Here is a 16,210-nt window from a genome sequence, read left to right as displayed (position 1 = left end):
CAAAAATAATATGTGCTTTATATACTACATGCATATCTTTATAGACACATAAACAAGCGTGTGTGCAATCATACCAATCACAGTGAACAAGATCCAGACTCCGTGAACCATCAGTGACCGTCTGCAGGCATATGGGTGTAACAGGTACATCATAAGGGGGCCCACAAACAGGAAGGAAATATTACTGACCTGCAAGTAATTTGTACAAAATATTAAATACTTAAATGTTAAATGCAGTTAACTGTTCTTTCACTCTTCATTTTATTAGCATATTTAATGTAAATAAACACATATGGTTTTAACCACTTCCCGTACGTATATAAATGTCTTCTAACGGGAAGGGTGATATCTCAGTGGTCGCTGCAGCAATGATAGAGATATTATTTTCTTCTGCTGGCGATTCCCTACAAAGGAAAAGTAATCATAGTGCCTCTGTTCCCCCATGCTCATACACAAATGTGAACATGCATGTAGGTTCCGCACGCCTATGTAAACGTTGATAGCACCACATATATGAAGTATCCTCACAAATAATATCAGAGCTAGACCTCCCATGTAACTCTAAACTGGTTACATGTAAAGGCTTTTAAAGCGTCTCCTATCAATATTTTTAGCTACTGTAGCTTGAAGCAGTTCCGTGGGTGGACGAAATTTTAAAGCGTAACATGTTTGGTATCTATTTATTCAGTGGAACTTTTTTTTTATATTTAACCAAACAATATTGTGTAATCTAAAAATATGCAACACCCACCATTTTATTCTCTATGGCCTCTTGCTTAAATATATATATATAGCTAGATTCACATAGAGTTAGGTCGGCGTATCAGTAGATACGCCGACCTAACTCGGAATCTGCGCCGACCTAAGTTTAAGTGTATTCTTAAACAGAGATACACCTAAACCTATCTAAGATAGGACGGCTTGTGCCGTCCTATCTTAGGGTGCAACATTTAGGCTGGCCGCTAGGTGGTGCTTCCATTGCGGTCGGCGTAGAATATGTAAATCACTAGATACGCCTATTCACGAACGTACGCCCGGCCGACGCAGTACAGATACGCCGTTTACGTACCGCTTTATCAGGCCTAAAGTTATTCCATCAAATAGTTGGAATAGTAATGTTAAAGTATGGCCGCCGTTCCCGCTTCGAAATTCGCAAATTTTACATCGTTTGCCTTACGTCTTTCCGTGAATAGGGATTTACGTCATTTACGTCCACGTCGAAATCAATAGGACCGTGCGGCGTACTTAGCCGCAATGCACACTGGGAAATGTAGGCGGACAGCGCATGCGCCGTTCCAAAAAAACGTCGATCACGTCAGGTCAAACAAAATTATCATAAAACACGCCCCCTCAGCCTATTTTGAATTAGGCGCGCTTGCGCCCGCCGCATTTACGCTACGCCGCCGTAAGTTAGGAGGCAAGTACTTTGTGAATACAGTACTTGCCTCTCTGACTTAAGGCGGCGTAGCGTAAATACGATATGCTACGCCGCCTTAAAGTTGCGCGCCCCTACCTGAATCTAGCTAATAATGTTTATGAGTTCTAAGTAGTTTTCTAGCAAAAAAAAAATTGGTTTTACATATAAGAGAGGAATGTCAGAATTGGCCCAGACTGGAAGTGGTTAAAAAGGTAAACCCTTCTGTAGTGCCTGGTTACTTCTAAGAACCAGTTCTAGTTTAAATTTAGAGGGGGTCAGAGAGTTAGTTAGCTCTGACCAGGCTGATTTGTTTAAATGTGGGTCTCTGTCTCAGCTTGGCTGTGCTGTGGGCTCATTCTGTCGCTTATAGGGTGCTGATTCCACCCCAGGACAACCGGTGGCAGCAGTGGAGTCGAGGTTTGGGTGCTTTTCCCCAGCAGCCGATCAGGAGGGGTTTTCCTCGCTGTGCATGCTGGGGGAGGGTATTTATGGGACAGATGCCATTGGTCTGGGTCGTCTTCTTCCAGTGTGGCACCCACCTTTAGGGTGACCACATCATGGCGCCCCGGCGAAATGGCCTTCCAGGCCGAGGTGTGCATGCCACGCTGTGTTCCTGGTCCCGGGACCACGTTGGTCCGGAACATTTGAGCTGTGGCTGGGCCCCAGTGATCGACTGGGTCCCTAATTCTAAGAAGATCCCAAGCGTTGTTCCCTTGAGAGGAAGCTGTTCGGTGGGGAGTCCGCCTGAGGAGAGCCAAGAGAGGCTGGCAATCCAATAGGGTCTCGACCATCCACCGGGGATCAAGGTAACCAGGTACTGAAAGGCTGGACGTTGGTCACCTATAAGTCGGTAACCTAACTACAAACTACCTGAAGGAGATCCAGGCGTAAAGTCTATTAAGGAGGATAACCTCCGCTATCTCAATTCTAAGGAGGGTCTGTGGCAGAGACTTTTCTCTTAAGATCCGAGTGATACTCTGGCTGCCAGGTCAGTGAGAGAGGCCTGTCCAGGTACACTAAACCCACTCTGGCTAGAGTGGCGAAGAAGAAAGTGTTGTTGGAAGCAGGACTGTTTTCCTATTGCTACGCCTGAATCTGCTATTTCTTCTTCTGCTGAATCTCTCCTTCACCACAAGTTTTGTTGTTTTTACCCGGCTGGGTAATAAAGAGCACAGAAAAAGACACCTGTCGTGGACATTCCGTTACTACTACTTTCACCATACAGCCTTAGACGGCGGAGGAGCCATGAGGTAACATGCCACCCAAAACAAACCAGCAGCTCCTTCGGGGGTAGTGCTACACTTCTAATGGGTTAAATATCCTAACTGAACAGTGGGCAAAAGTGTGCTTTTGTGTATAAATGTTGTATATGAAGGGTTTTACTGTTGTTAGATACAATTTATGGACAGCCAACAATTTCTTCTGGTACACCAGATCAGTGGTAGGCAACTTTTGAGAAGTGGCGATCTATGAATTTAACTACCGGTAGCCTAACTAAATAATAGGGACATATTTTAAAAATATAACAAAATAAATGTCACTTTAAAAATATAGATTTAGAGGGGGCGTGGCTAGCCATCGAGCTGAATGGACGGCTGACTCCTCAGCTCCCGCACTGACCGGAGATTCGACCCGCCAACAGCGCAGCACAGACCGCAGAAATGCAGGACACAGACCCTCACGCGATGAGGAACCAGCCCGGACACTCCAGGAAAAGAAAGGAGGAACGGGTGCCGCGGAAACTCACAGATTTCTTCGCCACAGCGCCGGGAGGCCGAATCCAAGATGGCGCCCGCGACCGCTCCCCGCGAGGTGACCGTTCATACACGGACTTGCCCGACGAGGAGGACCTATTCGGCGGGTCACAAGCGACATACCCGGCTTCCTTCAGTGCTCCGGGACCTCCATCCATCTCCAACAGCCCTGCTAAGACGCGGATGCGCCTCGAATCAGACCCGCAGGCCTCAGAGGTAAGGCCTGACAGTCTCCTAGCAGTGACTCCCACAGCATCCCCCATTGCGGCCTTCCCTACATCAGGCCAGCCTGTGGTAGACACACAGCTCAAGGAAATGCTGACCTCCCTACACAGTTATCTTAAACTCAACAGTTCAAAAACAGAACTCCTTATGTTTCACGCCAGCCGAAAGAGTCAACTGGCAACAACCTGGACACCCCCGCCCATTCTGGGCCAAATCATCACCCCTAGCTCCAAAGTCAAAAGTCTCGGGGTCATCTTCGACACCTTCATGACAATGGACGCACAAATAGGGTCAGTAGTCAGCAGAGCGCACCATCTGTTGCGCCTACTACGCAGACTTATTCCATTTATCCCCAAAGAAGACGTAGCAGTCGTGGTGGGAACAATCGTGAATTCCAGACTGGACTATGCTAACGCCCTGTACCTCGGACTCCCAAAGTACCAAATCTCCCGTCTGCAAGTCGTTCAGAATACGGCCGCCAGACTGGTGACTGGGAAAAAAAAATGGGAATCAATCTCACCTTCGTTGAGAACCCTTCACTGGCTGCCAGTAAAAGACAGAATTGCATTTAAAGCACTCTGCCTGACACATAAGTGCATCCATGGGAAGGCTCCGCAATATCTTTGCAACAAGATAGAACCTCACAATTCGAATCGCGTTCTGCGATCCACCGACCAAAATCTGGTCAGGGTACCAAAAACCAAATACAAGTCCAAAGGAGAAAGAAGGTTTGCTTTTCAGGGTCCTAGACTATGGAACGCTTTACCAACCAGCATTCGGTTGGAGGAAAACCACCTGACTTTCAGAAGACGGATCAAAACTCTGCTCTTTTGATGTCATGAGACACGAACAACTAGCGCCCAGAAGCGATTCAGTTCGCATGCGCCGCGCTTTATAAGTTTTTCATTCATTCATTCATTCAGCTCCCTGCACAGTGATATTTCCCATATGCTTGCAGCATTTAAACTAGAAATGGGACATGTAGGTCGCAGGATGGGACACGTTGAGACACAGATGAGTGCCATGACAGAAACAGTAAATGATCTGGTAGACGCCCATGACCACGTTAGAGAGGAACAACAGTGGGTGAGAGCTAAAATGGCGGACCTCGAAGACAGATCGAGACGCAATAATGTCAAAATCCGCGGCATACCTGAGTCGATCATGCCAGCCGACCTCAATGATTACGCTAGGAAAATGATTTCCACCTTGCTACCAGACCTTCCTCCTGTGGAAACCATCATAGACCGCATCCACCGCCTACCGAAACCCCCCCACCTAGCTGCAGAAATCCCCCGCGACACGCTGATGAAGATACATTTCTTTCACACTAAAGACATGCTCCTTGCCAAGAATAGACGCATGGACCAGCTACCACCACCGTACTCCAAATTGCAGCTATACGCAGACATATCCCAGTACACCAGGCAACAACGCAGACAGCTGCAGACCATCACCAAGCCACTAAATAATCACAAAATACCCTACCAATGGGGGTTCCCGACCAAACTATTGGTGACCAGGAATGGGGTTAAACATGCTATCCGCAGCGTAGAAGAAGGAATAGGTCTACTCAAAAAATGGAAGATCATCCCGGATGGGGAACCTATGCACCACACACGGGTTACTGAAAACCAGCTGTCCACCTCCACTAACCCCCACCACAGTGGGATCAAGTGACCACTTCACAGTGCTGCTCTACAACAAGTCTAAGATGCACTCCGGTCCAGTGCCTGCTCGATACAGTTAGTACACAAACTTTTACCCCCCAAACCCGCTCAGTGGTTCTTCTGATATACCACTGACCCCTGTTTGTGTTTGTTGCTCCTATCCCCCACTCCCCGGACTGATCCTATCATACCTGAGTCCCTGTGCATTAACCATTGTCCTCTTTTCCCTCCTACCCGTCTAATCCCGGAAGAGCACCTTTCTACCTCCTCACAGCCCTTACTGAAGAACCTACTTCGTGATCCTCCGGAACCCCAGGGCCTGCAATCCTTCCTCTGAACCTACCTGCGCACCGCACGAACTGTGAGTACCCCCTCTTTCATTTACACACCACTCCACTTTCCACGATGCCGAAATTCCTATCTCTTAACGTGAAAGGCCTCAACCACCCAGCCAAAAGGGCCTCACTATGGAAGACTGCCCGGGATTCCGGTTGTGACATCCTTTGCATACAAGAGACACACTTTAAGCTCACTGCAGAACCCAAATGTACACACAAGGATTTTCCAGCAATATTTAAAGCCTCCGGCCCTGACAAAAAGAATGGCATACTTATGGCCTTCAAGACCACGGTGACCCTCGACGTACACAATACCCTCACTGACCCAAATGGAAGGTACCTGGCACTAGACTGCTCACTAAACGGTGTTCGTCACACCATTGTGACGGTATACGCCCCTAACAAGAACCAAATTCCTTTCTTGTCCAAACTGATGAAAAAGATAAACCGATTTAAACAAGGCCGCCTCATCATGTGCGGAGATTTCAATATGGTACCAGACAACTCAATGGACGCTTCATCTAGAACCTCCAGGACATCATCGCCCATGGGCGCTTTCATACGCTCTCAAGATCTGTACGACGTGTGGCGTTGCCACCACACTACAGAAAAAGATTACTCCTTTTTCTCTCCGTGCCATAACTCCTACACTAGGATTGACTACTTCCTGATTGATAAATGGACCCTGTCCACTGCTTCAGCTTCGGAAATAGGCACCATCACGTGGTCAGACCACGCGCCCGTCACCCTAACTACCAACGACTCTCCATCAGCATCTGCCTCGAGGGTTTGGAGGGCCAACTCAATCCTCATGAACTCACCTCTGTACTCAGACTACATTAAGACCTGCTTAGCAGAATTTTTTGAATTAAATGCAAATTCGGTAGAAGATAACTCTATTTTATGGAATGCCCATAAGGCGTTCATACGGGGAATTCTAATCCAACTGGGAGCTAGAGAGAGGAGGAGGAGATCACAGCGCCTAGATTCCCTGACAAAAGAAATCCAAGCACTAGAAATCCAAAATCAATCTCATCCTGACAGCGCCCATAAACACAAACTAGGACTCCTTAGGCAGGAATTGAGATCCCATCTTCTAGAATCATATGAGAAAGCTCACACCCGATTCGGAGCCAAACACTACTCCACCGGTAATAAAGCCGGGAAAGCCATGGCCGCCAGAATTAAAGGGCATTATGCCAAAACAAAGATTGCCCATATCTACCACCCCGCCTCCAAACAAAAATTGACAGACCCCTCGGCCATTGCAGATGCCTTTCGCCATTACTATAATACCCTATATAATTTACGGGATGACTCCTCTACCCCTCAACCCTCCCCCCGTGACATTTCGACCTTTCTAGATGAAATTAACCTCCCCAAACTGTCTGGCGACCAACTTTCAACACTGAATGCCCCATTCACCCCCCAGGAAATCCTACGAACCATCTCAAACCTACCCCCAAACAAATCCCCGGGCCCAGACGGACTCACTAGTGAGTACTACAAACTCTTCGGCCTCACGCTGGCACCCTACCTCGCAAATGTTTGCAATGACGCTGCCTCTTCCTCCTCTCTCCCCCCAGAAATGTTGTCCGCACTAATTATCACGCTGCCGAAGCCAGGCAAGGAACCCACCCACGCGCAAAACTTCCGCCCTATATCTTTGCTCAACATAGATACCAAGATTTATGCCAAAATTATAGCTAACAGGCTGATCGACTTGATGCCCTTGCTCATCCATACAGACCAATCTGGGTTTACGAAGGGAAGACAAACATACGACGCTACCCGCAGAATCCTTAACATCATACACAACGCTGGGACCACACGAACGCCTTCTCTGCTCCTATCCTTGGATGCGGAGAAGGCGTTCGATAGAGTCCATTGGGACTACATGAGGGCGACTCTTGAAAAATTCGGCTTCCAAGGCCCCATACTATCGGCCATACTAGCACTATATTCCTCCCCCTCGGCCCAAGTATACTCCTCAGAGATGCTCTCGCGACCCTTCCCCATAACTAACGGCACCCGCCAGGGATGTCCTTTATCCCCGCTCATATTCAACCTGATTATGGAACCCCTTGCGGAACATGTCAGAAGCCACCCCACCAAAGCGGGATTCAGATTAGGCAAGATAGACCACAAAATAAATTTATTCGCAGACGACGTAATACTTCTACTCACAAACCCAATATCTTCCCTGGCTTCGGTACAACTGCTATTACAGAGATTTAGTGCTGTTTCTTATTATAAGGTAAATGAACAAAAATCACACATTCTGGATCTAGGCTTAGATGCCATTACTAGCAACATACTCAGACATACTTACCCATATTCCTGGGCAGAAGACGGAATAACATATCTGGGAGTAACTCTATATAAATCACTAAGCGATACTTCAAAACATAACTACGCCACTATTAAGCAAGTACTGATAAAAGAAACCAACAACCTTTCTAAACATGAGTTCTCCTGGGCAGGCCGCCTAGCGGCATTCAAAATGATGCTACTACCCAAACTGTTATACATCTTCCGTACGTTGCCCATACCTCTCTCCCACTCCTACCTCAAATCCCTTCAATCCATCCTAACTCAATTTGTCTGGCAAGGTAAAAAATCTCGTTGTGGCCATTCCAAACTCATCAAACACAGATCAGTGGGCGGGATGGGTCACGTTGACATAAGGGATTACTATTGGTCTTCCATCCTCTCCCAAATGAGAGACTGGTTCTCCAACACACCGTCCACGCTCTGGGGAGACATAGAAAATACCATGACACCAGGATCTACCCTATCCAGGTGGCTATTTAGCACAACGACACAGAACACGCAACTGTCGCTCCTTTCACCGACCATCCAGGCCTCTGTAAAGGCATGGAGAATCCTTCACAACACCCGATGGACAAACCAATTAACCAAACCTATCCCTATCCCCCTAGAGACACTAGAGCTACTATCGCCCGACCTGCACATCCCGACCTGGCTCACGAGCCACATACATTCCACCTCTGAACTGCGAACCCTAGTGGCCACTACCTCCTTTTTACAACTCCAACAAAAGTTCCTAGCGCCTGCCAAGGACTACTTCAACTACTATAGATTGCAGAAGTGCCTGGCAGCAAACCCCTCTATGGAAGGCGCACTACCCATTCGGATATGGAACTACTTCCTGGGCGACCTTAGCACGCCCAGAGGCACCTCCATATTGTACTCTACTTTCCAAGATAAGACCCTATTCCACAGAACCAAACCCCTGGACGAGTGGGAATCTGAAATTCAAACCCACTTCACTGATGAACAATGGCAAACGGCTATCAAATCTGTTTACAAATATACCTCCTGTACCTCCCTATGGGAGCTGACTCAAAAACTACTGATGAGATGGTACATGACACCCCACAAGATAGGCAAATTTTACCCGCACACCTCTGACCTGTGCCGGAGAGAATGTAATTCACCAGGCACACTTCTCCACATCTTTTGGACATGCCCACACGTATGCCAACTTTGGTCCGCAGTTGAAAAACTCATGCAAGAAATCTTCCATTTCCCCCTACGCTTACCATCCTACCTAGCCATCTTACACCTGACCATCGATGACCTTCCACCTAACCAATGTCTGGTGACCACACATATTCTATTCGCAACGAAACTCCTGATTGCCAGGAAATGGAAAACAAAAGACATCCCCACACTTACAGAAGTGATTAACCTCGTACAAACACACCACACTTATGAGACAATCCTAGCTAGGAGGAAGCACAACTTCCCCAAACTCCTTGCCCTCTGGAACCCATGGATCCTCTGGTACTCCAATAAGTATTCCAAATGATACCACTGACTATATAACAGGACCTATACTGGTGCTCTTCCTCTCCCCCCCTCGGCCCCATCCTACCCAGATCCCTAATCCCTTGCTCTCCCTATGTTAGAATCTTGACACATCAACACTGTCTTCACACAGAGAATTCCTTGTTGCTTTTGTGGTTTGGATTATGTTCTTCCGTTGTTATTGTTCACCACCGAACCACCCCCCGCGCACCTTGGTGCGTACTCATCACCTGCATACTGGTTATTATCGGTACGTTGCCGCATATATGACAGATTGTAAGACTCTATTATTGTACCTGTAACGATATACTTTGAAACCTCAATAAAAACTATTTGAAAATAAAAATATAGATTTAGCCTACCCTAAAAGTGGACAGTGTCAGTCAGTAGAGGAGCAGTGGACGTGTTAGTAGGGAGGTTGTTGTCAGTAGGGCAGTGGATGGTGTCAGTCAATAGAGCCGTGAACGGTGTCAGTAGGGCCAAGGATGGTGTCAGTAGAGCAGTGGATGGTGTCAGTAGGGCAGAGGTTGGTGTCAGTAGGGCAGAGGTTGGTGTCAGTAGGGCAGAGGTTGGTGTCAGTAGGGCAGTGGATGGTGTCAGTCAATATAGCAGTGAACGGTGTCAGTAGAGCAGTGGAAGGTGTCAGTAGGTTAGAGGTTGGTGTCAGTAGTGCAGAGTTTGGTGTCAGTAGGGCAGTGAGCACACAATCCCCTTTACTCTGGCAGTTGCTAAATGTTGGCGGGGGGGGGGGGGGGGGGGGTGAGGAGGAGAAGCAGGCTTTCAGCTGCTGCCAGATGAAAGGGGATCGTTCCAGTAAATGCTGCCCCAGCTCCTGTCCAGGTTTAAGAGGTCAGCAAGGAATGGATGTGATCTACTCGTCACCAGTTCATGGTTGATTGGGTAGATCGCAATCGACGGTTTGCCAACTCCCCCTTAGTCAAGATGGCAGCGCCAGCACCTGATAGCCGATTGAATAATCAGCACGGATGAGGACACCCCTGGATGCATGGACAGGTAAGTGCCCTTATATTAAAAGTCAGCAGCTACAGTATCTGTAGATAGCGACTTTAAAAAAAATTCTGATGGAGTCTGGAGCTCCATTTTAAGCACTGAAAGGCCATAGCTTTATGCAAGTACAACAGTATGCATAAAATAACATAAAAATATAATAATATTATTATACCTATGTGTATAATTCATCCATTGTAAGTTATAGAGATTTTAGATTCACCTTAGAGTCCTTTGCTTTCCACAAATTGAAAAGGCTCTGTGTCAAGTGTATCTATGAAGATCATTTGACTCCAATGTAGATATTAATATAATTAATCAATTACCGCAGGAGGTACATTCCTCCTAATGTTATCACTCATAAAGGGCACACACAATGAGATTTTGTTTCAGCTCTAAATAAAAAATAAAAGAAAATACAACAGCTTAGTGCAGGGATACCTGACTTAAAATAAGTGGAATGTTTTTTTAGGCAAACCCTCATACTACTATTGATGTTGTTCTGTTGTTATGATAGATCAAATCTGAAACAAATTGTGACCTTCTTGTAGCCTAGACCACGGTTTCTCAACCTTTTTCCAGTCAGGGCACCCTTTAAAATTATGGAACGATCTTGAGGCACCCCCTTCTAAAATGTAAAAAACAAAACTAATCATTTTACATAATGCAGCAGCATCCACACATGTAAGACACCCAATATTAGGAGGTGATTTTTTTTCTTTTAAAGAAAATACTTTTGCATACTGGTGCTGACTATTCCAGCATTTCTTCCTCTTTTTTTTTCTTTCTCACAAAGCTAATGTAACCCCAGTGCTGACAGAGAGGGGTGGGGGGTCAAACAAGGAGTCTGTGCAGGTACCCAATGTCCTCTTTATCGACCAATGACGTTAGTGGTTGTTAGGACGCTGGCGGCTGACAAGCCTAGTACCCAAGGTTGTAAGGTTGCACAATGAAAACCTTTGGCTTTGGGAAACAAAAAAGCAATTTTGATCCATCTGTTGGCTTGAACACAATTTTTGGGCAATTTGGAGCAATTTTTAGGCATTATGCAAAGGCATCCCTGAAGAAACCAGACAGCACTCCAAGGTGCCTAAACTGTGATAGATAGACAGATTGGGCCAGATTCACAAAGAGTTACGCCGGCGTATCAGTAGATACACCGACGTAACTCGCAATCTAAGCCCGTCGCATGTTTAAGTGTATGCTCAAAGTGAGATACACTTAAACCTACCAAAGATCTTAGGGTGCAATATTTCCGCTGACCGCTAGGTGGTGCTTCCATTGAGTTCGGCGTAAAATATGCAAATTAGTAGATACGCCGATTCACGAACGTGCGCATGCTCGTCGCAGTAAAGATACGCTGTTTCCGTAAGAGCTATGCCGGCGTAAAGATAAAGCTGCCCCCTAGGTGGCGTATCCTATGTTAAGTATGGCCGTCGTTCCCGCGTCGAAATTTTACGTTGTTTGCGTAATTCGTCCGTGAATGGGGCTGGACGCCATTTACGTCCACGTCAAAACCAATGACGTCCTTGCGACGTCATTTAGAGCAATGCACGCCGGGATTTTTTAGGGACAGCGCATGCGCAGTTCGTTCGGTGCGGGGACGCGCTTCATTTAAATGAAACACGCCCCCTACCCGCCGAATTTGAATTCCGACGGGTGTTTTACGCTACGCCGCCGCAACTTTACAGGCAAGTGCTTTGGGAATAAATACGTTACACCCGCCCAAAAGTACGCCCATCTATGTGAATCTGGCCCATTGACAGTAAAAGACACTTAGGCCTCGTATACACGGACGGACTGTCCGCTGAAAAAGGACCGTTTTCAGCGGACATGTCCGCCCGGTGATTTCTGTCTGATGGTTGTACACACCATCTGACAGAAATCCGCGCGTACACGATACGCGGTGACGTGGCCGCGTCGTCGCCGCGACGATTACGTGCCGACGTGCGCGCCCCTGGAAGGTCAATGCTTCCACGCATGCGTCGAATCACTTCGACGCATGCGAGGGATGGCGGCCGAGCGGACATGTACGGTGAGTCTGTACAGACGACCGAACATGTCCGACGGACAGGCTTCCAGCGGACATTTTTCTTAGCATGCTAAGAAACATTTGTCCGCTGGAAAACGGTCGGCTGGACAAATGTCCGCTGGAAACCTGTCCGGTCGGCCGTACACACGACCGAACATGTCTGCTGAAACTGGTCCGCGGGGCCTGACTGTGATATACAAGTGAATTGCTTGCCTAAATAAGGCTTTTACAAACCAGTCATTCTTCAACTAACCCATATCCACTTTGAAAATTGCCAAAAGGGGCAGAGTCTACAGTAGGGGTAGGCAGTCCTGGAGAGATGGAGATATACCTCAACAGCATGGAAGAAAAACAAAATGTCACCAGGGTGCAGCAAGCTTTTTTTTTTTTTTAGCAAGGCTCAATTAAAAATGAAGGCCTTTTTGAAGAGTTCAGGGTTAAGTAGTAAGTAAGGCAGAGTTCATGGGTCAGTAGTAAGTAATGCAGAGTTTAGGGGTCAGTATAAGTGCTGCTGAGTTCGGGGGTCAGTAGTAAGTAACACACAGTGCAGAGGTCAGGAGTAAGTAAAACAGAGTGCAGAGCTCAGTAGTAAATAATGCAGAGTTCTGAGGTCAATAGTAAGTAACGGGGTCAGTAATAAATGTAGGGGTCAGAGACACAGCACAATCTTCCCCCTCCCTCAGTGGAAATTCACTCACCAGACCTCAAATGCAGTGGCACCCTGCAGAGACCTCCCAGGTCTCCCCTAGCTATGTCCATAGGTGTGCACAACCTATTGCATTAGGGTGTGAACCCCAAAACTCAAACACATATGCGTGTGTGTGTGCATGTGTATATATACTGACAGCGTCAGTAGAGCAATAGACAGTGTCAGTAAGGCAGAGATTGGTCAGTAGGGCAGTGGACAGTGTCAGTGTTTTTATTTTTTTGATTTTTTTACAATTTTAGGGGGGCATGGTGAAATATCAAGGGTTATACAGGGGGCAATCTGCACCACACAGGCTGTATGGCTGTATGGTATGACACCTTAGAGCTGAGTAGGAACCTAGGATTTCTCTTGGCTCTGTATTCTCATTGCCACTCTGATCTGAGGGTTGGCAGCAAGGCAGGGTCACATATTATTTATCGCATAGCAGCGATATATGCACGGTTTGCAGAGAGATATGCACATTAGTGACAGTGTACGTTATTCGATAACAAATATAATTCACTAAGCAGTATATGCTCCAGTGTCTTAAAAATACACCAGCAAGTGCTGGTATGCCTAGAATATAACGTTTTCCTACTGATTTTGAAGCTATTTTATATCTGTTAGTGATTTTGCATACACTTTTTATGTAAAAACAATACAACATGATGTGTGCAACCCACTAGAGGGGTTCTTGGTAAAAAAAAGCTATAGTGCAAGGCTGTCATGGCTCCCCTGATACCTGGTTGTTTCTGTGTTCCAAATCTTCAGCCTCCTGATTGGCCGCCAGAAGTGACACAATGGAGAATTTTGCCAAAAACAAAAGTGGGAGGAGGATTTGAGACGCAGTGCTCTGTGCTCCGAGGACAACATCAAACTAGCCAATTAGAGTCTCGCATCGCCATGTACGCCGTCGTAAGTCCGAATCCGACCCGTCGTATCTATGCGCCTGATTCTTAGAATCAGTTACGCATAGATATCCATTAGATCCGACAGGCGTAAGTCTCTTACGCCGTCGGATCTTAACTGCATTTTTTTTTTGACACATATGTGGCGCTTCTGTGGAATTTCCGCGTTGAGTATGCAAATTAGCTAGATACGCAAAGTCCTGAACGTACGCGCGGCCGACGTAGTAAAGTTACGACATTTACGTTAGGCTTTTCCCGGCGTATAGTTGCCCCTGCTATATGAGGCATAAGTGCGGCGTAACAATGTTAAGTATGGCCATCGTTCCCGTGTCTAAATTTGAAAAAGTTACGTCGTTTGCGTAAGTCGTCCGTGAATGGGGCTGGACGTCATTTACGTTCACGTCGAAACCAATGACGTCCTTGCGGTGTACTTTGGAGCAATGCACACTGGGAAATTCCACGGACGGCGTATGCGCCGTTCCGCAAAAACGTCAATCACGTCGGGTCACAGTAGTTTTACATAAAACACGCCCCCCTGATCCAAATTTGAATTAGGCGGGCTTACGCCGGCCGATTTACGCTACGCCGCCGCAACTTACGGAGCAAGTGCTTTGAGAATACAGCACTTGCCCGTGTAAGTTGCGGAGGCATAACGTAAATCAGATACGTTACGCCCGCACAATTTTACGCGGCTGTACGTGAATCCAGCCCTTAGGCTCTAATTGTGTGCTTGTGACAAATTGACTGCTATTAGTCCGGCGCCCCGCACAATGGAACGATTTATTTTTAAATAATTTATAATATGACTAACATTTTTCATCTTTAAGATGTCAAAAAATGTTAGTCATATTATCAATTATTTCAAAATAATTCATTCTATGAACTTTGCAGGGGGGGAGGTGCTGAACTTGGGGGAGGGGGGGGGGGCAGCGCCCCTTATGGACTGACCACCACTGCTTTTGAAGGCTGCTCTTTTGTCTGGTGCATTCTCATTTCATTACATACTTTAAAGTGGAGTTCTTCCCATTTTATACACTTCCTCACTCTGGTATCCCCTGTAAAAATCATTTTCGCCATGGAAATTCTTTTTTTTAAAGGAAATACATTAATTATCTTTTTTCTCCTGCATGTTCGGTAGTCCCCGCCTAGGCGATTACGTCACTAGGCGATTTGCAAGGGCCCCTGGGATAGCGGCGTCATGTATCCCAGGAGTCTAGTCAATATTCCAATCGCACACGGACCTGGACTTTGAAAAATGGCTCGTGGAAAAAAGGTGGGTGCTGAAACAATCCCCAGCTGGGCAATGGAACCATTTAACAGTTAAAAAATATTCGCCAGCACACCATGGATCGCAGATAGCGTCCAAATTTTTTTTTAATACAAAGAAGGCATTACAAAAAGTGCAACGTTTCGAGGCCACGCAGGACCTCTTCGTCAGGCAAGTAATCCCAGGAGTTCTTGTGAATCGTCTAGTGATGAAATCTCGTGATGATTGACAGGAACTTCCACCGACGCCGCTATGGCAACGTGTCAGGACTCAAGTGGAAGGAGCGCCATGTAGTGGCATTACTGCGCAGGTGGAAGTGCATGCGATTCCCAGAAATGGATAGAAGGCTTCAGATGCCCAACAGTGGAGATAGACCCTGCCAGCTTCTGAGATCCAGATCTTTTTATTTATGTTTGAATTGAAAAAAAGTGAGTACTAGAATAACACTATCTAAAGATTGCATTTAAAGTGGATCAAGTTAGTCTTTACAAAAAATAAAATAAAACATTTGAACTGGGGGACTGGAATTCCAGTTAAAGCAATGGCAGTGCTTGGCATAAATCCAACCCAACCACCAAAGTCCCCTGTGAAGATCAGGAATTTTCAGAAGCTGTAATTTGGTGAAAGCCTAGTTTCATCTTGTAAAATGTAATTGTAGAGATGCTAACTTAGGGTGTTTACAGTGATTCTTTATATTGCCACCCTTAGTTGATTGTGTGATTATTTTAATGGTGCCAACCATTATCGAAAAGTAGAAAACCACCATTGTAGCTTGACTTGCATTTCCAGTTTTAACACATGTTGTTTTCATGTTTGCAAATGAACATCTTAAAGCAGAACTATAAACTATTAATAAAACATTGCTGGTAGAAAGATTTTTTATTGCAGAAGAGTCTCTCCCTGGAATCCATAAAGACTGGCCCAGACAGCTGTTGTGAAAGTATCTCTCAAAGTGGTGCATCATGCACCAAATTCATATACCAGACTTGTAATTGAATGTGGTGCATGTTTCGTCACTTTTAGAATGCATGCCAGACACTTAGACAAAATTTGTCTGTGTCAGTTTCTC

General features: G+C 46.3%; 1 protein-coding gene across 1 annotated transcript in view; it reads right to left on the bottom strand.

Annotated features, from left to right (window-relative positions):
• The window catches only part of ACER1 (alkaline ceramidase 1), an 87,856-nt gene that overhangs the window by 37,664 nt on the left and 33,982 nt on the right, over positions 1–16,210 (bottom strand). Inside the window, exon 3 of the mRNA XM_040327178.1 lies at positions 75–189. Within this exon, the coding sequence (XP_040183112.1) occupies positions 75–189 (115 nt within the window). The remainder of the gene's footprint in view (positions 1–74; positions 190–16,210) is intronic.

The sequence above is a fragment of the Rana temporaria genome, chromosome 1 (assembly GCF_905171775.1).
Source record: "Rana temporaria chromosome 1, aRanTem1.1, whole genome shotgun sequence".
In the NCBI taxonomy this organism is placed as follows: Eukaryota; Metazoa; Chordata; class Amphibia; order Anura; family Ranidae; genus Rana; species Rana temporaria.
Note: the sequence above shows the minus strand (reverse complement) of the source record. Positions and strands in the feature narration are given on the sequence as shown.